At 47.4% G+C, this 22,949-nt stretch overlaps 2 protein-coding genes across 2 annotated transcripts; one reads left to right on the top strand and one right to left on the bottom strand.

The window, feature by feature from the left end:
* Positions 1-5,182: 5,182 nt before the first annotated feature.
* Positions 5,183-20,154, bottom strand: LOC101111303 (C-C motif chemokine 18-like). Its single transcript, XM_027975488.2, has 4 exons — positions 19,945-20,154; positions 6,920-7,098; positions 6,062-6,176; positions 5,183-5,665 (listed from the first exon to the last, which is right to left on the bottom strand). Exons 1-4 carry the CDS (start codon positions 19,977-19,979, stop codon positions 5,575-5,577), a joined length of 420 nt encoding a protein of 139 aa, XP_027831289.2. The 5' UTR covers positions 19,980-20,154; the 3' UTR covers positions 5,183-5,574.
* Positions 20,155-20,940: 786 nt separating this feature from the next.
* LOC101111035 (C-C motif chemokine 3-like) lies at positions 20,941-22,559 on the top strand. Its single transcript, XM_004013194.5, has 3 exons — positions 20,941-21,092; positions 21,542-21,656; positions 22,063-22,559. The coding sequence occupies exons 1-3, from the start codon at positions 21,017-21,019 to the stop codon at positions 22,151-22,153; spliced, it is 282 nt and encodes a 93-aa protein (XP_004013243.1). The 5' UTR covers positions 20,941-21,016; the 3' UTR covers positions 22,154-22,559.
* The last annotated feature ends 390 nt before the right edge of the window (positions 22,560-22,949 follow it).

Below are 22,949 nucleotides of genomic sequence, written 5' to 3'. Positions count from 1 at the left end.
GTAAAGCCAAGCTGCCATAGTGGGGAGAGGGACTTGAATCATCTTACCTTTGACAACCCAAGAGGATGATCTCTTGGCCAGCTGCAAGCAGAGTACCAACTGAAACAGGAAATCATGAAACAGGGAATGTCCGGTTAAAACTGTTTCAGGTGGAACCACACCTTGAGAGACAGGGATCTGATGGTTAAGAGCATGGGACATGGATGGACCCAGGTTTATCCAGCATTACTAACGACACAGCATTGCTAGCAGCATAGCCATAAGGAAGTTAACCTAAACTCTCTGAACTTTCGTTTCCTCCTCTATCAACTGGGGGTGCAATAAAATTTGCATCAGTAGTAATATTCTGAGGACTAAATGAACCAGTACAGGAAAATGCCTTATCTGGCCTACCATCTCTGCAGGGAGGGAATTTCATTTAGCCCATGATGTCACTAGAAATAACAGGGATCAAACCCGGGCTATCTCTTATGTCACCAAGACAACAGGACTTTGGGGCATAACTAACATGAATCTGAACTTAACTGGCCCAGTGAGAAATAAATAGACCTGGAGTATGTCTCTTGCCAATTATTCAGTAAATTTGGTCTCAATTATCTCATCTATAAAGTAAAATTAACCTCCCTTGCTCTTCCTTTCTGAACCACTTGGTAGAATATGATAGCCTGGACCCTCTGGAAAGAGTGACTTCCTTCTTGAGTTCAAGCCATTGCCATTTTCTCTTTATAGAGAGAAAACCTCATGCATTGAAGACGGAAACTGGGGGTGACTGGAGGGGGATATTTTAATCAGTGTTGGCGTCACACTGTCAGCTGTACAACCCAGGGCTGTCAACAGCACAACCCAGGGCTGTCAACAGCCTTTGGTTAACAGAGGGGTGTGCAGAGTATCTGCATGGCTATCTCAGTTTCTCCATTGGTTGGAAACACTTCTGGTGAAATTGCTTGTTCTTTGAGGTTCCTCTGAAGAAATGATTTCCTAGTTAGAGGGTGGCCAGGAGCTGGTATTGCAGCAGGCCTCCTTCAAGGACAGATAGATCTGTGAAGTGTGTGCTGACTGCTGCTCCCTCCCAGAGCAGAAGGTGCTGATGTTCTTTCACAACTGATCTGACCACACAGATGTGATATCAACGATGACGCTACCAGCAGTCCAAGTCAGAAATAGCCCTCACCATCTGGGCTGGCAGATCCACTTCTAAGACAGCCTCCTCGGTCACATGCGGTGCCTGGGCTGGAAATTTCACTGGAGCTGTGTACGTATGGCCCTTCTAGATGGCAGTCTTAGGGGTCAAAGATGAGTGTTCCAGGTGAATAAGGTAGAAGCTGCCTGGCTTTTTATGACTTAGTCGCAGAAGTCCTATTGTATCTCTTTTACCATAATCAACTGGTCAAAGCAGTCACAAGCCTGATCAGATTCAAGGAGAGGGGACCTAGATCCCTGTTTCTGCTTGAGAGGAGTGTCAAAGATATCTTGGTCATGTTCTAAAACCACTATAGTATCATTTTATCTATAAGTATTTGTATTAGCTTCTTATTTTTATTTATTAAAAAATTTAAGTAGAATTGATTTGCTGTATCATGTAAGTTTCAGGTGTACAGCACAGTGGTTCAGCTGTATTAGCCTTTTGTTGCTGCTGTAACAAATGACCCCAAACTTAGTGGTGTAAAACAGTTCAAATGTATTCTCCTACATTTCTGGAGGTCAGAAGTCTGAAATGAGTCTCACTGGGTTAAAATCAAGGTATCTGCAAAGCTGCCTTCCTTTTTGGAGGGATGCCCTCCTCTGCTATTTGGGGCTTCCCAGGTGATGCTAGTGGTAAGAACCTGCCTGCCAATGCAGGAGACATGAAGGATGTGTGTTGGATCTCTGGATTGAGAGGATTCCCTGGAGAAAGAAATGGCAGTCACTCCAGTATTCTTGCCTGGAGAATCCCCATGGACAGAGGAGCCTGGTGGGCTATAGTCCATAGAGTTGCAAAGAATTGGACACAAGTGAAGCAACTCAGCGTGCACACACAGGGACGATCCATTTTCTTGCCTTTTTTGACTTCGCCACGTTCCTTATCTGTAGCCAGCAGTGGCCCTGCAGGTCTTCCTCACATTGCATCACTCAGACACTGACACTCCAGCTGTCCTTAAGAGGATCCTTGAGATGACACTGGGTCATACAGATAACCCAGGGTAATCTCCTTATCTCAAAATCAGTTGAAGGCTATTTTAATTCCTCCGTGCTGTGTAATGTAACATAGTCACAGTTTCCGGAGATTCCAGAGTGCCCTCTTTGAGAGAGGGGTCATTATTCTGTCAACCGCACTACTTCAGTCTATATCTTAAAAAAATAAAGATTAAAAAAACACAATCACACCATCACTGCTTATTGGCCATCTGTATATATCCTTCACTGAAATGTCTGTTCATGACTTTGATCCATTTTCCAGTTGGATTGTTCATTTTGTTTGTTTAATGTTAAAATTTGAGTGTTCTTTATATATTCAAAATACGAGTGCTTTGTAAAACATGTGATTTGCAGACTTTTCTCCCTTTCTGTTGTTTGTCTTTTCATCTTCTTCACAGGGTCTTTTGAAGAACAAAAGTTTAAAATTGGTGAGGTCCAATTTATAGATCTTCCCTTCTATGGGTTGTGTTTTGGATGTCAAATCTGAGAACTTTTTGCTTTGTCTTAGGTCCAGAAGATTTTCTCATTTTTTTCCCCTAAAAGTTTTGTGGCTTTATATTTAAGTCCATGATCCATTTTGAGTTAATTCTTGTGTGTAAGGTGTGAAGGTGAAGATGTCTTTATTTTGTTTGTTTGTTTGTTTTGGTCTATGGATGTCTAGTTTCTCTGGCACCATTTGTTAAAAAGATTATTCTTTCTCCATTCTCTTGTCAATAAATGTTTGAAGCCAAATGTGCTTTTGAAGCCAACTAGGTATGAAGATTATTTCTTTTTTTGCGAAAGATTTAAATTACTGATGTTATTTCCTTAATAGATATAAGACCGTTCATATTTTCCATATATTTTTGTTAAATTGGCTTCTCATGTCAGTAAATTATATTTCTGATAAGAGAGGAAAGGGACTAAACTCCAAAGGAACAGCAAAATATAGCACGCATATACCAGCCTGAGCTAGGAGAGTACCTTGGGTCTGGATTTTGAGGGGGCTTGATCAAGGAAGCTGGAACACAAGAATGGATTAGGGGGAACTTATTGACTTAGGAGAACTCTTTCTGGATATAGGCTATTACTTCCTGGTAAGGATCCCAGAGGTTGGTGTAATTTTGTAGCCAGGAAAGCTCCAGAATCCTGGAGAAATCAATGACTCATGTGGAGTGAACTTAAAATATTTGAATTGCATGACAGATGGAGAAGGAAGGGATGAAAATGACCGTGGAAGTGGGCATGGTGGAGTAGATGTACCATGTGAGGCTGAAAGACCATCACGTTATAGTCTATGGGAAGTCCCAGAGAACACACTATTCATCAAGCCATCAGGATTGGCTGGTGAGACCAGGATCAGCATCAGTGGTATTTCTCCTTTTCCAGCTAGTACTGAGGGTAGGAGTGGCTGATACAGGACCTGGCCCATTGATAGCAGTGGGGATAATGCCCTCCCTCCTTGTATCTTCAGAATTATATCTTTCATCTCTTTTGTAAAACTGTTAGCCGTTACCTCTTCAGATCTGCTTGCTGTCTCATTCTCTCTCCTCTCTTTTTTTTCCACTTTATTTCTTAATTGAAGGGTAATTGCTTTACAGAAGCTTGTTTTCTGTTAAACATCAAAAAGAGTCAGTCATAATTACACCCGTGCCGCCTCCCTCCTGAACCTCCTTCCCATTTCTCTCTCTATCCACCGCCTCCCCCGCCCCTTTCTGGATTGTCATAGAGCTCCTGTTTGAGTTCCCTGAGTCATACATCAAATTCCCATTTCTCCTCTCGTTTTGAGATTCTAGTCACCCAGACGACAGATGCTCTGCTCCAGCCTCTGTGTGCTCTTATCCTCTCTCTTGTGTTTTTTAGTTCTCTGTTTCCCCTTGCTTCATTTTGATCTGTTTGAACTTTACCGGTATGTCTTCTGTTCGTTTTAACCTGTTCTGAGGTTTCATTTGAGTTTTTGCATTTTTTTGGTTACGGAATTTATTTTTTACTTTTACAAATCTGCGAGGATACTCAAGATAACCTCCAATTCCTCACCAAAAAGCTCAAGCTTCCTTGTCAGGCATTTGTGGCATCAGCATCTGGGATCGTATTTAAAAACACTCAATGAGTTTGAGATTTTCTAAACTCCCCAAATGATGGGAGCTGGCCTCCTCTTGTTCAAGGGATGGTTTCCTTCTCATTTACTTTTCCTCCTAAGGCATCAGCCCAAAGGATGGTTTCTCGCGGTCCCTTCATTTGGGCAGCCTTGGACTTTGTTCTCCACCAGTCCAGCAAGGCTGAGAAGGTTCAACTCACTTTCTTAGCCACCTCTTCTGAATTGCCAACATCCTCAGTCTAGAAGAGGTCTCAGTGCCAGGCTATCTCTGGATTTCTATCCTTTCTTTAACCAACAACTCACTTCTGGCTCACTGAGGTAGTCTGTCTCTTGCCAAGGAATTGCGCATTTCTAGTAAATCTGCTTCAAGTGGAACTCTGAGAGACAATTTCTTAGTGTTAAGTTGAGAGTGTGGGTCTTGTTCTCATCTGCAGGTTTGACTGTGGCGTTACTAGCTGTGCGACCTTGGATAAGCTCACTGAAACTGTTTTCTCATATGTCAGAGGGAGATACTTAGAGTACACACAGCACAGGGATTTTGAAGAATAGACTATGCATGTAAATCCCTTAGTATAGACCGTGGTTCATAGTAAGTCCTCAAAAGCTGTTAGTCCTTATTCTTAAGAAAGTGGAATTTATGAAGATGCATAAATACTATTACATGACTGAATGCTTGGCTTTGCTGTTATTTAAGTGATGAATTTCCTTGGTGCCTGTTAGTTTGCATTTCTTTTCAATCCTTTGCTTTTTTTTCTGGACTACAAGAAGTATTTCTCTAGTATAAAGCTGGTGTGGTTGAAATGACATGTATCCTCATTCTCTTGACTTCCCTTTCTGCTCAGCTGCCTCTAAACATTCTTTCTTATTCTTTCCAACCAATGAAACTGATTTGTCAAGGGGGGAAAAAAAAGTGAAGCCAGAAGTCCAAAATATATTTAAGAAACAAAAATAATCTTTATTATTCTGACATTTGTAACAGAGGAAAAGTCTCAGAAAAACTCAATAAGCATCTGTTGATGGATGTGGTCCAAGGTCTAGCGAGAGACAGAGTGTAAATCATTACTCATCAGCCTTCGTGTGATTGACTGGGAAGGGGCTTGGGAATGAGAGGGCATCGTAGGATTTCTCAGAGAAAGCATCAAATGAATAAAACAATTTACAACATTTCAGTAGTTTAACTAAAGTAAAGAAAGTTTTCAGAATGTGGGGAGTGGAGGGGAGAGGGACTCATGGGAGAGGAAACTTCTGGGCTTGCAGTCCCCTGGTTCAGGTCCCTGAGGTCCAATCTCTGCCCACATTTCAGTGGGTTCCTTCTGGACCACTCAGGGGCTCTTCTTCAGGTCCCTGATGTATTTCTGGACCCAGCTGTCAGCAGGATTGACACAGACGTATCGGCCCTTTCTGGTGAGGAAGCTGTGGAGAGGGCAGACGTATAGTACAGAGAATGAGTAGGGATGGTTTTGACCACCTGTGGCCTCTGCATCTTCATCCCTGTGGGATTTGCGGAGATAACCTCAGACCACCTCCTTTCTGCTGTCCCTTCCTTTCCTCTCTTTCCTCTACTTCTGGCCACACCCTCCGTGGCTCCCTGCAGCCCTCATCCCATGTCAGGAGACAGCCCAGTAACCTCTCCCTGTGTCCTGTATGGACAAAAGTCCCCAAGAGTGCTGAGCACCTTCCCAGGACGACCCTTTGCCATGAACTGGTGCTCTTGAGATCTGCTCCCTGCTCTGACCCCTATAGACACCCCTCACCCCTGCCTCCATGTTCTGAGTCTCCCCAGGGTTGAACAGGAGGACGGACACTTACATGATACCAGGTTTGGGGCAGTCGCTGCTGGTCTTAAAATAGTTAACCACATTTCCTTGGGGGATTTTCCCGGAGGCGTAGGTGAAGCAGCAAGTGGGTGGGGTGTAAACCTTTTCTGTACAGACACAAGAATAACAGTTACGCAGGAGCAAAGGCAAGCCCCAGAGGTCAGGAACATATGGTGGGCAAAGGAAACTGGAAATCATTTGATTCTTTCGTTTGCTAGTTTCTCATTAATATCCCTAGTCTTGTCTTTGGACTTGTCTCTTCATTTGGTCTCTATCTTTCTCTACAGGGAACTAAACCCTAGACAGTCTACTCCCTACTCCCAGCTTCCTTTGTGGAAATGTTTTCCTGATCAATTAAAGCATAAGTGCATGCTAAGTCACTTCTGTCATGTCTGACTCTTTGTGACCCCATGGACTGTAGCCCAGCAGGATCCTTTGTCTGTGGGATTCTCCAGGCAAAACTACTGAAGTGGATTGCTATGCCCTCCTCCAGGGGATCTTTCCAACCCAGGGATCAAACCAGCATCTCAAGCATCTCCTGCTTTACAGTCAAGATTCTTTACCACGGAGCCGCCGAGGAAGCCCCCTGTACCTCGTGCTAACAAGCAAACGTGTTAGACTTCAAGTTTCTCACCTAAAAAGTAGGATAAAACTTCTCTTAACTCCAACCTGCAGCCCAAATCAATACACTCCTTTTGAAGCTTCTTGAAAAAAGGAACCATGTCATTTTTGAAATCCCATTCAATGTTCTCTAATTTCACACGAGGGTTCTTAAGCCACAGCATGTGGGCTGGACTTCGGACTACAGTATGAGTAGCAACTGATAATGGAGAGCAGATAGCAGACCTACTTTGTGCACAGGAGCAGAGGGCCACAGCGCAGAGGACAAAGACAGCAGCCACGAGGACCTTCATGATGCTGGACAGGCAGGCAGAAGACTGTGGGCAGAGCTGAGAAGAGGCTTGGGAACTCACTTCTGCTTGTCTCCTTCTGGGATGTGAGCTGTCTTCTCTTTCTAGATGCCCTGGGCTGTGGGAATATAAAAGTCAGAGGTGTCTATGGTGGGATTTTAAGAGTAATCATGTCATGTGAGTTGCACCACCCAGGGCTGCCTCTGATTACCAGAGGAGCTTAGGGAGCATGTAGCACGTAGTTCAGTTACCAATTTGCTTGGTGCTTTGAGAAAGTTGTTTCTCCAGATGGGGGACCAGAAGTTGGCATCGCCCAGGGATCAGCCTTTGCTGTTTCCTTTGCATGTGACAGATTTCTCTCTGAAGTGAGTGATCACAGCCTTCTTCCATAGAGCAGGGTGCCCTGATAGACTCCCACGATTGTCCCAAGTGTCTAAATGTGACGTGTAAAAACCCCACTGAGCCTCAAGAAGGATACGCCGAGCTTAACCACTTCCTAGATGGAAAGAACAGAATTGGAAAGCCTGGTGGTACAAGGATGGCGAAAGTCAGGATTAGCTTTCCAGTAACTGGCCTATTTGCCAAATAATCATTGCAGCCCTACAATGAAGTCTGGATTTAATGCTGGATGAGGGTCAGCAGATGTAAAAATGTCTGTACTCTGAACCAGAAATTCTATTTTTCAGAATCTATCTTATGGAAATGAACTCATAAATGGGAAAAATTTTAAAGACAGTGTTATTTGGGGTAGCTAATCTATGATAAAATAATTGACACTAAACTACATACTCTTCAATGTTGGAATAATAGAGTAAATCCACTGATAGACGTAAAGGCTAATGTATAGGATCCTAATGCCAGCCTCTTAAACAAATAGAATGACAAGAACAGGCTTAATTTTTTTAGCATTAATTTTTATGGGAGATCAGTCCTGGGTGTTCATTGGAAGGACTGATGCTGAAGCTGAAACTCCAATACTTTGGCCACGTGATGCGAAGAGCTAACTCATTGGAAAAGACCCTGATGCTGGGAGGGATTGAGGGCAGGAGGAGAAGGGGAAGACAGAGGATGAGATGGCTGGATGGCATCACCGACTCGATGCACATGAGTTTGAGTGAACTCCAGGAGTTGGTGATGGACAGGGAGGCCTGGCGTGCTGTGATTCATGGGGTCACAAAGAGTCGGACATGACTGAGCGACTGAACTGAACTGAAAGTTTTTTTTACAATGTTGTGTTAGCTTCTGCTGTATAGCAAAGTGAATTTCCTATGTGTTTACATATGTCCCCTCTTTCTGAATTTCCTTCCCATTTAGGTCACTGCAGAGCATCAAGTAGACTTCCCTGTGCTATACAGTAGATTTGCAATAGTTACCTATTTTATACATAGTAATGTATATATGTCCATCCCAATCTCTAATTCATCCCATTCCCCTTTCCTCTATGGTACCATATGTTTGTTCACTATGGCCATGACAGACTTGATTTTTAATATTAAATATTAAAAAGCAAGATGCAGAAAACATCCTGGGAAGAGGAAAAAACAGAAAGAAATAAATCTACTATCTGTGCTTATCTGCTTTCCATCCCATGTCCCATGGGTTGTTTTCCTCCACAAGCCTTGACTGTCTCTAGGAAGCAGGAATGATCCTGATATGATACCAGGGTAGAAGCGCTGGCTGGGGGTACTACCATGAGCATCAACAAATTTGTGGCGAATCTGGATAGAAATAAGGGAAATAGCAGGCACTGAGGTGTCTGTGCTAACCATGAGGAAGTGGCAACCAAGAGCCCTAGAAAAGCCAGGTCAGTTTCTTCCCCCCTTGGAGGGCGGCCGGCCAGAAGTTGGTGGAGATGTTAGTGCTCAGGGCTGCGGAGTAGGGCACAAAGTGAACCATTTCTTCTTGACCATGAATCACTGTTTTGAATCTCTGCCTGTCTTGTTCTCAGTCTCTGGCTCCCTCTTCAGGGAATACAGCTATTGGAGCAGGGAGCTCTTGTTCGTCTCTTTCAGGGGAACTTCATCTGGTCCACAGAGACATTTGCTAGCAAGATGCCACCTTCTGTACACAACCCGAAGAGTGGAGCTCCTTGGGAGAGTCGAGGGGCTCTGTCATTTGGGTCATCCTAGGAACCAATCAGACCTGGCATTGGCATCTTGTTAATGAATGCTGAAACTCCAATACTTTGGCCACCTGATGCAAAGAACTGACTCTTTGGAAAAGACCCTGACGCTGGGAAAGATTGAAGGCAGGAGAAGGGGGCGACAGAGGATGGGATGGTGGGATGGCATCATCAACTCGATGGACGTGAGTTTGAGCAAGCTTTGGGAGTTGGTGATGGACAGGGAAGCCTGGTGTGCTGCAGTCCATGAAATCACAAAGAGTCAGACATGCCTGAGTGACTGAACTGAACTGAATGAATGCATTAGACCTCAATTTTCCCCACTAAAAGTGGGTCCTAGTCCTCTTCTGCCTATCTAGTTATCTAGATAGCTATCTAGGATATCTATCTAGCTATCTAGGATAGCTACAAGTTTTGGGGAAGTTTGGGAAACAGCTCGGAGCATTTTGAAACCTTCTGTGAAGTTTTTTGCTTTCATGTGGGGAATCTCAACCATAGGCTTAAGTGATGTGGTTTAGACATCTGTCCAGAGCACTGAGAAGCAATTCTAAAAGGAAGAAAGGGTGAGGGTTGAGTCTTGTGATACAGACAAGACTCGTGAACTGAGGCTTGTGGTGAGGAGATGGTTGACTATGGCAGTGTGGGGACTTGAGTGGGGAAATCATTGATGATGGGCAGGAAGAGGGCAAAGCCAAGATAGAATGGGGCAAGTGCTACTGCCTCCAGCCCTCAGGAGTCCATCCTGTATCCTTGTCCCTTTATAGGCAACTCTAGAGCATGAGAAGCTGGAGGCTGGGCATGATCAGAGGGGAAGTTGCTGCATGGTGTCTTGTTATGAGTTGCACATGTTGGGGTCCCTGGGGGTCACACAGAGGTTCAGAGCATCCAAGAAGAACCCAGTTGCTCATTTGTTGGGGCTGATTGGCTGGAAAGGTTTTGGCTAGTGACGGGAGGTGAGATGATGTTAGTGTCAGAGCCGTAAGGACATGGAAAGATCTACAGATTAATAGTTCCTCCCACAGAGCAGATCTGATGCTCAGCTGCAGCTGTTCCGATCACAGAGGGTGACACCTACGGGGGATGCCACAGCACCCCGAGCACACAAGTCCCACTGGAAACCGCATCCTGAGTGAAAAGGACCATGACATCATGTTGCTCGGACTGCTTCTGAGGAAATGATTCACGAACAAGGAGGTGGGGGAGCCAGGAGTTGCCGTCACTAAGGGACCAAACTTAGCTGGTCTTCTACCACAAACAGAGCTTTATGGATCATACCATTCCCTTCTGCCTTTCTCGGAGCAGACATTTCTAATGTTCTTCACAGGTGTTTTGACTGTGGCATATCTACTGATGCCATCGAGTCTTCAGTAGCCTGAGCCGTGTTTGATCCGGACTCAGATGGACAGAGTGGAACTGGGGAAGTCTGGGCTACAGACACGACCGTGGTAGATGAAGTCAGCTTTTAAATCCACTCTTCCCATTCATCAAACATTCACCAGTCCCCACAATATGCCATCATCTTGTTTAACAGTTGGGTACGGAAATGAACACACATTAGACATAGGGTGTCTCTGTAGATCAGGAGCCCTAAATGTCTTTATTTTTTGGCCCAGAAAGTCTACAACTAGAAAACTATCCTATGGGAAAACACCTCATTTGTCGAAAAGTTTTATGCATATAGCTATTTGGCGAAGTGTATTTATAGCAAATAAAAATTGGGAACAGTCCAAATGTGCTACAGTAGCTCGTGATAATATTAATGCACTACGTTGATGGATGAGTAAGTTAAGCAGCTCTTAAAAATACTGGAATGATTTGGAAAAGTCTGGTAATGTTAAGTGTAAATAAGAAAAGTACAAAATTGCATCTGTTAGGTAGGTAGAATAGGGAAAAGGAGTCCAGAATGGCGGTGGCTAAAAAACAAGGAAGGGAAAAGCCGCGAAAATAGAACAAAGGAGGGTCCGAGGACCCATGTGAGGACCTCAGGTGAAACAAACAACACTCCTGGCTGGCCCAATTTACATAGGACAGGCCCAGGGAGAGAAAAATATATAAAAAGAGGAGCCAAAGCTAGCTCTGTCTCTCTCCCGCACACTGAGGCGCTCTTCTCTTTGCATCTTTGGGTCAAGGCGCCCTTACGCCTCAAAGATGGATTTTCCTGCTATCTTCTAAATAAAATAGAGCTGTAACACTGATTTGTCTAAGAGCTATAACACGGTCCGCTCGAGACCTGAGCGAACTGTCTAAGACCCGAGAGCTACGACACGCCGAGGGGGCTTTAACGTCCGTCACTCCAAATCTTTGTTGTGACGAGACAAAAACCGAGGAACATACACTCGCCTGACAGCTATGGTTTAACCCGGCTGAAACAACCTCTGCGCGGAAGAGGCCAAGCACAGCAGGAGCCCAACTCGGCAAAACTCCCGCAGTAGAAGCGGAACACGAAGAAAACCCCGCGCAGGGGAAGGCCCATCGTGCTGGAAACCGGGACAGCGAAAAGCGAACTCGGCAGAAAGCCCACGCGGCCCAGTTTCAGATTCCAGAAGACCTCCGGTTAAGGTAGGAGCTCCTATGGCTGGAGGGACATATGCCTAATGAAATCCTAATTCCTTTACAATCTCTTGTTTCTTGTCTCCTCAAACCTCCCGTGAACAGGCGGGCGGCAGGGGGCACAACTGAGGGACTAGAGAGGCTACTCCCCAGCATGCCCCAAAGGCGCTATCTGCTGAGCCCCAGTAGCTGTTACACAAGCCAGTGGGGTTCTTCTGTCCTTACTCTTCTCCGTGTCAAGGATCAGACCAAAGAAACTGTGAGCACCGGTCAGATATCTAGCAAATTTTCCGGCATGCTATGAAGGGGATTCCTTGGCACGTTTTTCCCACTGCTTTTTTCTCTTGTCCTTCAGCTCTCCCTCCTGGGACTTGAGCCCGACCAAAACCCAGGATGCCTGACTTCAGGGCCTAATGAAGCTCAGGCTCTGATGTCTCATTGCAAAAATTCATTGAGAGACAAAGCGACAGGTACGAGGTAGACTTAAGATTCAGAGAGAAGCGCCGCACTCTACAGGGTACAGGCCAAGGAATGCGGCCTGGCTAGGTTTTGCAAGCGGGGTGAATTCATATGCTAATGAGCGAGAGGATCATCCCAGCCATTGGGGAACCACCCACTCCTCTGTCTTTTGACAGTGCCTTAGAGCTGTCCTGCCACCTCTGGGGGTGCCTTTTGACTTACTCATTGGGGATTAAGATTTACTTGAATTGGACTTGTCATCTTGGACCCAACTGATTTTAATCAGTTTATGTTATACCCTTGCACTATGTCATTCTTTCAAAGGTTGAGCTCTGCCCGCTTCCCTCCTGTTTCGTGCTCTTTTCCTGAGCCCCATCCGGGCCCACAGTGTTGCCTCTACAGTGTTCTGGAGGGACAACCAGAAAACAGCTGGCCCCTGGGAGGGAAATACTGTGCGATATCCAAGCCCTCCAGACAGTCAGCCCTCACCTTCCATGTTTCCTACGACATGCACACCACCAGCATCTCCCAGGGAGCCTGCTAGGGCGGGCGACGGGCACACAATGCCTGTCCATCGGTCGGCATCGCTTCAAAGGCAACTGGGCTTCCAGGGATAATGTCTGCCACTTTGGGAGTTAGCCCCACAGGCCGTTTGGGCCCAAACCCTTACCACCCTTCTCCTAAAGTTACAAACATATCCCTGGATCAAATCTCCACTTCACTTTTATGGAACATCTGGTCTGTTGCCTCTTAACAAATTTGTTCTTAAGCCGATTACTGACTCCTATAGTTAGGACCCTTCCCCTTGTAGGCAACATTGCTCCACCCAGCCTACTAGTAAAATGCCTTAATGACCCTAACAGGGCCAGATAACCCGCTCCTTTGTTACTACTTCTGTTATCACCTAAAGCAGGTCTATGGCAATGTTTACCACTGGAGACACCCTACCCTGCTCTTATGGAGGACTAGGGGAAGAAACCAGTGACTTACAACCCCTTAGAGAAAGAGGACAAGGCTTATGACTGTTACACTGCCTCCCAGCCTCAGGGCACAGGCTTGGACTGCTTCACATCATCGTATCTATTCCCATCCACAGTGGACAAACTAGCAATGAGTTACAAACCCCTTAATCCGACCCAGCACTGGTCACACTGGAGACCTTGGGGACACCCAAACTCCAGTCCGGGGGTCCCAGGAGGTCACCACGCCTTGATCTGCCTAGGGATCTGGTCCTCGAAAAGTTATCACACCTCAACCTGCTCAGGGATCCGCCAGTGCCAGGGGTCCCAGGAGGTTGTCACGCCTCGACCTGCCCAGGGATTCGATCTCCAGGAGGCTGTCACGCCTCAGCCTGCCTGGAGATCTGCACCCTGACCCGGGGATGCCTGGCTCTCAGGTTGCAACAGTACTGGGTAGGATAAGCTTCAGAAAGACTCAGGAAGTCCACCCATGGAAATTGAAGGAGGTCTTTTTCTTTTCTCCCTGTCATGACTGACTTTCAGATGGGAAATAACCAATCCACTTCCTGGCAGACGCCCTTGAGATGTATCCTTGATAACTGGAAGCTGTTCTACCCTCTAGCTCTAAGGAGAAGTCGCTTGAAGTTCTTTTGTGCCACTGCGTGGCCACAGTATGCACTGGGGGACGAGGAACACTGGCCTGAGGGTGGGACTTTAAGTCACAACACCATCCTGCAAGTAGAGTTATTCTGCAAAAGACAAGGGAAGTGGACTGAGATCCCCTCTGCCCAAATCTTCTTCCGACTGAGCGATATGAAGGGACTCTGTCTTAAGCATGGGATTGTGGTACGCCCTAAAAGTGAGCCCACTAGGCAAATGGTGTTAGGCACAGGCAACCAAGAAAAGGAACCCCCTCGTGAAGGCTCACCTCCCACAGCTCCCGAGTTGCTGGTGCTCCTTCCTTGTATCCAAACGTGCCCCCATATCCAGGAGCACCCCCTCCACAAAAGCCAGCTTGAGTATGTCCCTTAGTTAAAACTGGAAAAGAATTCGAACCAACCTGGGTCCATAAGCCCTTCTCCCTCTTAAAACTAAGACAGATCAAACAAGACCTGGAAAGCTATACAGATGACCCAGGCAAATATATAGATACATTCCAACATATTAGCTTGGGCTTTGACTTGACATGGAAAGACATCATGGCCGTATTTAGTCAAACTTTATCTGACCCTGAATACACTAGGGTCTTAAAGGAAGCCCGGAGCTATGCAACAGGGCTTCACATGTCCAGTGACAGATACCCAGTAGGGGAAACTGCAGTCCCCTCCTCCGATCCTAATTGGAATCATAATGATCCTGAGCACATCTGGGAAAGGGATCGTTTTCTGATCTGTGTAAAGGCAGGACTGAAAGCAGCCCAACAAAAAGTAATTAGCTATGCCCGGGTCTCAGCAATAACTCAGGAGCCCATTGAGAACCCCATCGCCTTTCTGGAAAGGCTAAAAGAGGCCCTCCAAAAGTTTACCAATCTGGACTTAGACTCTTACGAGGGACAGGTGATTTTAAAGGACAAATTCCTGTCCCAATGTGCATCAGATATCAGAATTAAGTTACAACAGCTTCAACAGCAAGACCCCACTGCCTCTTTAGATGAGATGTTCTTTTATAACAGAACAGAAGAAGGAAGCCAAGGCCCAGGAAAGGGAGAGAAGGAAAGAGACAAGGCATGCCCAGATGCTGGCTGCCCTCCAGAAAAGCCCTATGGCAAACCCCGAGTCCTTGAAGGACAAGGCACGAGACAAATGCCTGATCTGTAGACAGGTGGGGCATTGGGCCAAAGAGTGTCCAAACCGTGACAGGTCTCCTAAAATGGCTTGCCACAAATGCCATCAGCTGGAACATTGGGCGGCACTCTGCCCTAGGGACCCAAGAGCCTTAAGGTCAAGCGCCAAGCCTACCCTCACGATGGTTCAGGAGGACTGAAGCCAGCCCGCCTGCCACAGATAACCATCATGGGGCTGGAGCCAAGGGTGCAACTGGATGTGGCAGGTAGGTCCGAAAATTTCTTGGTTGACACAGAGGCTACCTACTCTGTCTTGATCTCCTACTCCGGAGCCTTCTCCCCCCAAACCTGTACCATTTTGGGTGCTACAGGAAAAGCAACTACTAAAAGATCCACCCGAGCACTTCTTTGATGCTGGGATGAACAAATATTTTCCCACCAGTTTCTGGTGGTCCCTGAGCGTCCTCCCTTAATGGGAAGAGACATACTCACTAAACTGGGGACCACCCTTGTGATGGGAAGCTTTTCAGCCCCTAGAGCCCTGCAGCTCCTGGTTACTACTGAAGAACCCATTACACCTTCTCCAATAGAGAGGGACCAAAAACTACGGGAGGACAAAATTAACCCCCAGGTGTGGGACCAGGGGATTCCTGGACGAGCCCACCAAGCTGAACCGGTCATCATTGTCCTTCGAGATCCCACTCGATTTCCTAACCAGAAACAATATCCCCTCAAAAGCGAGGCTTGGGAACCTTTAATAAATAAATTCCTTTCTTGTGGGCTATTGGTCCCCACCAGTTCGCCACGTAGCACCCTGATCCTCTCTGTAAAGAAAAAGGATGGAGCCTGGCAAATGGCTCAAGATCTCCAGATCATAAATGAAGCTGTAGTCCCCCTCCATCCCACAGTACCCAATCCCAATATCTTTTTGCTCTTTTTTGCCTTTGAGTGGGAGGCCCCAGGAGAAAAACACCAACAGATGACCTAGACAGTATTACCTCAGGGGTTCAGAGATAGCCCCTGCTTGTTTGGACAGGCCCTTATCCGGGATCTCCTAGATCTGGGCCTGGGACCTAATGGGAAAATATTACAATATGTAGACTCCAGTACTCTTGCCTGGAAAGTCCCAAGGACGGAGGAGCCTGGTGGGCTGCAGTCCATGGGGTTGCGAAGACTCGGGCACGACTGAACGACTTTCCTTTGACTTTTCACTTTCATGCATTGGAGAAGGAAATGGCAACCCACTCCAGTGTTCTTGCCTGGAGAATCCCAGGGATGGGGGAGCCTGGTGGGCTGCCGTCTATGGGGTCGCACAGAGCTGGACACGACTGAAGCAACTTAGCAGCAGCAGATGACCTACTAATCTGCTCTCCAGATGAGAAAAATGCCCAACAACATGCAATTCAGGTTCTAAACTTTTTGGCAGAAAGGGGATATAAAGTCTTGTGTGCTAAGGCCCAGATGGTCAAGACAAAGGTCACTTACCTGGGAGTTCAGATTACACACAAGTCCAGGAGGCTGTCCTCTGATCGGATACAAGGAATCCTCCAGTTGCCCTCCCCCATGACTCGAAAACAATTGCGAGCTTTCCTGGGGCTAACTGGGTATTGTAGAATCTGGATACCCAACTATGGTCTAATTGCCCAGCCCTTATACGAAAACTTAAAGGGACGAGATTATTCAATCCCACTTATGTGGGGAACTCCTCGAAAGAAGGCAGAGGCTACACTAAAACAGGCCTTAACTCAGGCACCTGCCTTGAGGTTGCCAGACCCAGAAAAAGCATTCCAACTTTATGTCCATGAAAGAGAGGGAATAGCCTTGGGAGTGTTAACTCAAAGGTTGGGATCTGAGCCCCAGCCTGTAGCTTACTTATCCAAGAGGCTCAATCCAACTGCCCGAGTCTGGCCACCCCACCTCCCTCCCCGCCCGCCCCCACCCATCTTCGAAATCTTGCAGCTATTGCAATCATGATAAAAGATGCTTTAAAACTCTCCTTTGGGGGCAAACTAACTATTTTTACCAGCCGCCAAGTAAAACAACTCCTAAATGGGAGAGGCCATTTATGGATGTCTGATCAAAGGCTCCTCAGATATCAAGTAATGCTGATGGAAAATCCAGGCCTCACTATATCTCTTTGTGAGGTTCTTAACCCAGCCACCCTCCTACCTACCCTAGAGGGCTCTCTCCCCTTTCACTCTTGTCTAGAAACCTTGGACCACTGGACAAAACCCCAAGAGGGATTGTCAGAAGATCCTCTGACCAATCCTGAAGAAATCTGGCACACTGATGGGAGCAGCTTTGTCTTGGATGGAAAATGAAGAGCTGGATATGCAGTAGTCTCCAATTTTGAGATCATAGAGGCTAAGCCTCTGCCACCAGGTACTTCAGCCCAATTAGCTGAGCTCATAGCCCTGACTTGAACTTTAGAGCTGGGAAAAGGCCCTTCAAAAATTACTAAAAAGGTCCTTCAGAGGAACAGGCCTCCAAACGACTATAAGGCAAGTGGTTTCCTCTTGTCCCACTTGCCAATTAAACAACCCCCAAGGAGCGTGAAGACCCCAGCTGGCCCAGCCCATCCAACCACGTGGGGCCTACCCAGGAGAGGACGGGCAGATGGACTTCACCCAGATGCCAGTTTCTCAAGGATATAAATACCTATTAGTCATGATAGATACATTCACAGGATGGATTGAAGGCTTTCCCACCCAGACTGAGAAGGCTGAGGCGGTGGTAAAAAAATTGCTCCATGAAATCATTCCAAGGTTTCATCTGCACAAGTCATTACAAAGTAACAATGGGACATAGTTTACTTCTAAGGTCACCCTAGGGGCCTTGAAAGCACTGGACATTATTTATTATCTCCACTGTGCCTGGAGGCCTCAGTCTTCAGGAAAAGTAGAAAGAGCCAATCAATTCTTAAAATCAGCAATAAAAAAGATAACCCAGGAGACCTCCCTGGGATGGAAGGAGGCTTTACCGATAGTTCTTCTCCGCCCCCACATTGCCCCTAAGGAACAGCTTGGTCTTAGTCCTTATGAGATGCTATATGGGAGACCTTTTGTTTATGTCAATGACCTCTTCCTAGATCCAGAGGTTCAGACCCTCCAGTCTTATACCATGGCCATTGGGCAAGTCCAACAGGGTATACGCTTGGGGGGTATGACCAGGACCCAAAAGGTTCTAAGGTGTCACCACTATATGCTCCAGGGACTCAAGACCTAATTAAAGTCTGGAAAGATGGGTCCCCAAAGGCTCAACTCCAGCCCACATGGAAGGGCCCCTACCCTGTAATACTTTCTACCCCCACAGCAGTCAAGGTACCAGGACATGACACCTGGATTCACTACTCATGAGTCAAGCCGTGGAAGAAAACAGAAGAGGGCACTCAGTACACCTGTGAACCCTTGGGAGATCTCAGATCCCTATTCAGACTACAAATGAGTGCTGTTCTAATGAACACCCCTAAAATCTGGTTTCTGGGGACAAGATTTCTCAGGACAGCTCTAAACAGCCAACACAGCTTGGTAGAGATAGTACTCCAAAACAGACAGGAGATAGATCTTTCTGATCCCTGAACAAGGAGGGACTTGAGTCATCCTGGTGATGTGAATTTGAAATTGACTAATGTGGTGGCTCAGACAGTAAAGCGTCTGCCTGCAATGCGGGAGACCTGGGTTCAATTCCTGGGTCGGGAAGATCCCCTGGAGAAGGAAATGGCAATCCACTCCAGTGCTATTGCCTGGAAAATCCCACGAACAGAGGAGCCTGGTAGGCTACAGTCCATGGGGTCGCAAAGAGTCGGACACGACTGAGCGACTTCACTTAATGCCCCTACTAGTCCTTGTTATGCTATATTGATGATGCTTATGATTATTCCATGTACTGTCAACTGTCTAACCTGTTTTGTCTCTGCCCAGGTCAACAAGCTACAACATGCCGTGCCAGTTCAACAAAGATATAAAACTACAGCCGACCACGGAAAATATCACCCACCCTTAGATGGACACCGCTATAAGGACTCTGAGGCTTGAGACTAGCAAGAGAGGGAGGCCCAATACCCCTCGCCATCCAGTTCAGCAGGAAGTAGCCAGAAAGACCTCGACGCCCCTATTCCCAAAGAATTGGGCCTCGCATCTCTTGAGGGGGGAGTGTTAGGTAAAAAGAACCGGGAAAAGGAGTCCAGAATGGCAGTGGCTAAAAGACAAGGAAGGGGAAAGCCCGTGAAAATAGAACAGAGGAAGGTCCCAGGACCTGAGTGAGGACCTCAGGTAAAACAAGCAACACTCCTGGCTGGCCCGATTTACACAGGACAGGCCCAGGGAGAGAAAGACATAAAGCTGAAACTCCAATACTTTGGCCACCTGGTGTGAAGAACTGAGTCCTTGGAAAAGACCCTGATGCTGGGAAAGATTGAAGGTGAGGGGAGAAGGCGACGACAGAGGATGAGATGGTTGGATGGCATCACCGACATGATGGACATGAGTTTGAGCAAGCTTTGGGAGTTGGTAATGGACAGGGAAGCCTGGCATGTTGTAGTTCATGGGGTCGCAAAGAGTCAGACACAGCTGAGCGACTGAACTGAACTGCACTGATGCCTGAACAGCAGCAGCCCTGTTAGCACCATGAGATGAAAGCCCAAAGAAGGAAAGCCAACAGAATGATGCGGGAAGGGGAGATGTTAAAGAGTTTTTAATGATGCCACTGATGATGCCACCAGACAAATCCTCGAATTTTCTCCTTGATTTTACAATAAGGAAATAGGAGATGTCGTTGTTACTTAAAGTAAAATCTCTTTACTTTCACAGTTTCTAATGGTGAATTATTATTACAAGAGGTGAATACACCGTCATGTAATTGTAGGCCATCTTTTAACTATTATAAATAAGCTATGATAAACACTATTATGCATACAACCTCATCATTGTGTTTATGTCCATAGGATAGATCCCTGGCAGAGAGCTTTGTTATTCAAAGAGTAACAACATTTTAAAGCTCATCATATTAGCTCCCAGTTAGTCCCGCTAACCCAGAGACCAGCGGTCTTGTATCAGTCTCAGCCTGTTGATGGTGATGCAGGCAGGCACTCACCTGGGCTGTATTTTTTGTGGGAGCCCGACTGACATTTCCCAACTGGAGCCAAAGTTGAAGCTGCATCAGCCATTGTAGTTCTTATTATGATTGCAACACACACCTCAGCAACAACCATCAGGGGACTTTGAAAAGACAAGGTTTGTTACTCACTGTTCTGGAGGGTACCCGGAACTGCTGAGGCTACACAGCAAGGTCTCACAGAGAGAGAGAGCTCAGACCTGGGGCTCTGCCTTTATTGGGGTGAGGGTGGGGTGCCCAGGGTATTGCATGTTCTCTCTTTATTGGTGAATTTAACAGATAAGAGAGAAAGTGTGGAAGGGAAAAGGGAAGCCACTCAAATGGTCATCCAGAACTTTCTGAAAGGGGAACTTCATGGGTAGGGCAGCCTGGCCCATTATCTAGTTCTGTATCGGGGGATGTGCTTATTCAAGATGGATATCTTTGAAATGGATGCCTCACAATCAAAAGCTTAAGGTAGAATGTTTGAGGAGTGAGCCAAAGCCTGAAAGGCCAGCCTCACTCCGGCCCCTTTTGCAGCTGAGTATTCCCCAGATCTGCCGTCCCCACCCAGGGTGTGGTTTTATCTTGAGGGGGCCTCCTCAAGACGCCGTGGTCTTATCGTCTAGGTCAGAGCTGTGTTGTCGGGACAGCTAGGGGTGGGTCCCAGAAGGTTCAGTTCTGTGGGGAGATGCTTGGTGTACAGACCTGCTCTTGTGAGAAAGCAGCGCATAAGCTTGTCACAGGGTCACACCAGCCTCTCACCTCCTCTCACTGGGGAAACCATTTCCCCATCAAGTAAGCAACACGACCGTTCCTGCAAATACGCTGAGCCTTTGTGGTGACCCAAAGCTTTGCTGGCTTCTGCCACTCACAGCATGATACCAACACTGTGATAAAAAATACCGCCCCCCACCCCCGCCCCGCCAGTCTCCACAAGTTTCCGTCCTCTAGTGTCCCAAGGCTGCCTATAAAGACAGGACACAGCTCAGACCCCAGCAGGAGGCTGCAGCTTCAAGTCTCCGAGTCCAGCTCCGCCGGCCCCACCTGACTCTCGCACCCGCCCGGCGTCATGGAGGTCCCCGGGGCCGCGCTGGCTGTCCTGCTGCTCACTGCCGCCCTCTCTGCCCACACCTGCTCTGCCACCCGTGAGTCCGTCTTCCCTTCCTTTAGGCCTGTCCCCAACACTTGGCCAGGGCTTGGGCCGCAGTGCCGAAGTCTTTCACCTGAGCCCTTAAGTAGAGAGCTTCAGAGAGACTGCAGACACTATTTCCTGAGCAGAGCTTTCCTTCCCGGGGGGATTTTAGCAGTTCTATTCTCTGGCTCTGAGAGACAGTGGTGGGGAGGCCCATTTTATGGATTCCTGGGAAGATGAGGCCCAGGTGGGATTCTGAAATAGGTGGAATCTGTGTCCAGTGGGCTCCCACTGATGTGGCCTTTGCTCCCCTCTGGAATCCAGTTGAAATAACACCACTTCCTCCTGGATTCCCCCGCCCCCACCCCATCCCTACCACCTGGCGCTGCCTCCTGAGGGTCTTCCTGACCCTCGAGGGGCCGCTGGCTGCCTTTCCCCTGAACTCTGTCCCGTCTCTCACAGTTGGTGCCAACACCCCGACCGCCTGCTGCTTCTCCTTCGTCTCCAGGCAGATCCCGCGCAAATTCGTGGACGACTATTACGAGACCAGCAGCCAGTGCTCCAAGCCTGGAGTCATGTAAGGGCCAGCCTTCCTGCCCGCCCTGGGGAAGGAGCCTGGGGGTCTTAGGCACCTCCTCGGAGCTCAGGACACCAGGGGGGCCCCTGCCGTGTTTTCTCACCTGGTTTGGGGCCTGCAGAGGGTCCCGGGGGTCTGCCCCTGGGCAGAGGGAGGAGAGGGGAGGAGCGACAGCAGGAAGCTGTCCTTTCTCTCATTTGTCAAACAACAATGCTGGCTTTCTGAGGGGACCCCCATAGGAGACCCAGGAAGGTCTGTGAACCCCAGGGTGAAGGGGGCATGATGTGAGCATGTGGACAGGCCCTGAGATGTCCAGGGCAGAAGGAGGGAGGGGTCCCTGGGGGCCCAGGATCCCCCCCGCCCAATTGCACTCACCACTGTGTAACCCTTCTGCTTCTCTCCACAGCTTCAAGACCAAAAGAGGCCGGCAGGTCTGTGCCGACCCCAGTGAGGATTGGGTCCAGGAATACATCACCGACCTGGAGCTGAATCCCTGAGTGGCCTGGGAGCTGCAAGGAAGAAGTTCCCTCTATGGACAGTCGGGGAAGCAGGGCAATGATCCTGGGACTCCAAAAGGCACCTCTTCTGTGGGTCACACCCCATCTCCAGCCACTCACCGGGGCCCTCCTTCACTTTAATGCCTCCTATTTAACTTTTGTCATTTATTTCCACCGTGGAAGTGTGTGACGTCGTGAATATCTGCTCTGACCCCCTCTTCCCCGCTCATCCCTCCCCCTTCCTCTGTAACTGTCCTCACTCTCAGTACGTGGATCAATCAGTGTGACTGGCACTCTCCTGCCAGCAGTCGTATCATACGTGCCAAACAACAAATACTGGTTGAGTGGTTTTGCCCAGGACTGTGATTCAAAATATCGAAGGCTCTTCTATAAAAGGTAAACCAGCCTTTTCCTGTGGTGACTTTCTTGATTTTGTCTTCCCAGCAGCCAGAATCACAGATTGAGACTAATACTGGGGGGAAAGCAGGGGAATATGAAAAGAGGCAGAAACCATGAGAAAGAAAGAGCATCCTAGAAAAAGAACACCAGACATTCCCCTGGAGATGCTGTCCTGGAAAGTTGAAACAGACACTTTTTTTTTTAAATTTAAAAATAATTTTAAGTAAAAGATTTTCATTTATCTATATTACAAATTGTTTATATTTTTAACTGTGTTGGGTCTTAGTTACAGCACAAGGGGCCTTTAGTTGAGGTGCCAGGGCTTAGGTAACCCCTGGCATGTGCCATCTTAGTTCCCTGACTAGGGAACGAACTCGAGGCCCCTGCACTGGAAGGC

Source organism: Ovis aries, chromosome 11 (assembly GCF_016772045.2).
Source record: "Ovis aries strain OAR_USU_Benz2616 breed Rambouillet chromosome 11, ARS-UI_Ramb_v3.0, whole genome shotgun sequence".
NCBI classification, from domain to species: domain Eukaryota; kingdom Metazoa; phylum Chordata; class Mammalia; order Artiodactyla; family Bovidae; genus Ovis; species Ovis aries.
Note: the sequence above shows the minus strand (reverse complement) of the source record. Positions and strands in the feature narration are given on the sequence as shown.

What these genes read in the sequence shown, in the direction of transcription:
- LOC101111035 (XM_004013194.5), top strand. Translation starts at nt 21,017, where the DNA reads ATGGAGGTCCCCGGGGCCGCGCTGGCTGTCCTGCTGCTCACTGCCGCC. An exon ending in CCACACCTGCTCTGCCACCC is followed by an intron (nt 21,093 to 21,541) that starts GTGAGTCCGTCT and finishes CGTCTCTCACAG; the next exon opens with TTGGTGCCAACACCCCGACC. An exon ending in TGCTCCAAGCCTGGAGTCAT is followed by an intron (nt 21,657 to 22,062) that starts GTAAGGGCCAGC and finishes TTCTCTCCACAG; the next exon opens with CTTCAAGACCAAAAGAGGCC.
- LOC101111303 (XM_027975488.2), bottom strand. Translation starts at nt 19,979, where the DNA reads ATGTCAGTCGGGCTCCCACAAAAAATACAGCCCAG. An exon ending in CCACAAAAAATACAGCCCAG is followed by an intron (nt 7,099 to 19,944) that starts GTGAGTGCCTGC and finishes ATATTCCCACAG; the next exon opens with CCCAGGGCATCTAGAAAGAG. An exon ending in TGCCCCAAACCTGGTATCAT is followed by an intron (nt 5,666 to 6,061) that starts GTAAGTGTCCGT and finishes CCCTCTCCACAG; the next exon opens with CTTCCTCACCAGAAAGGGCC.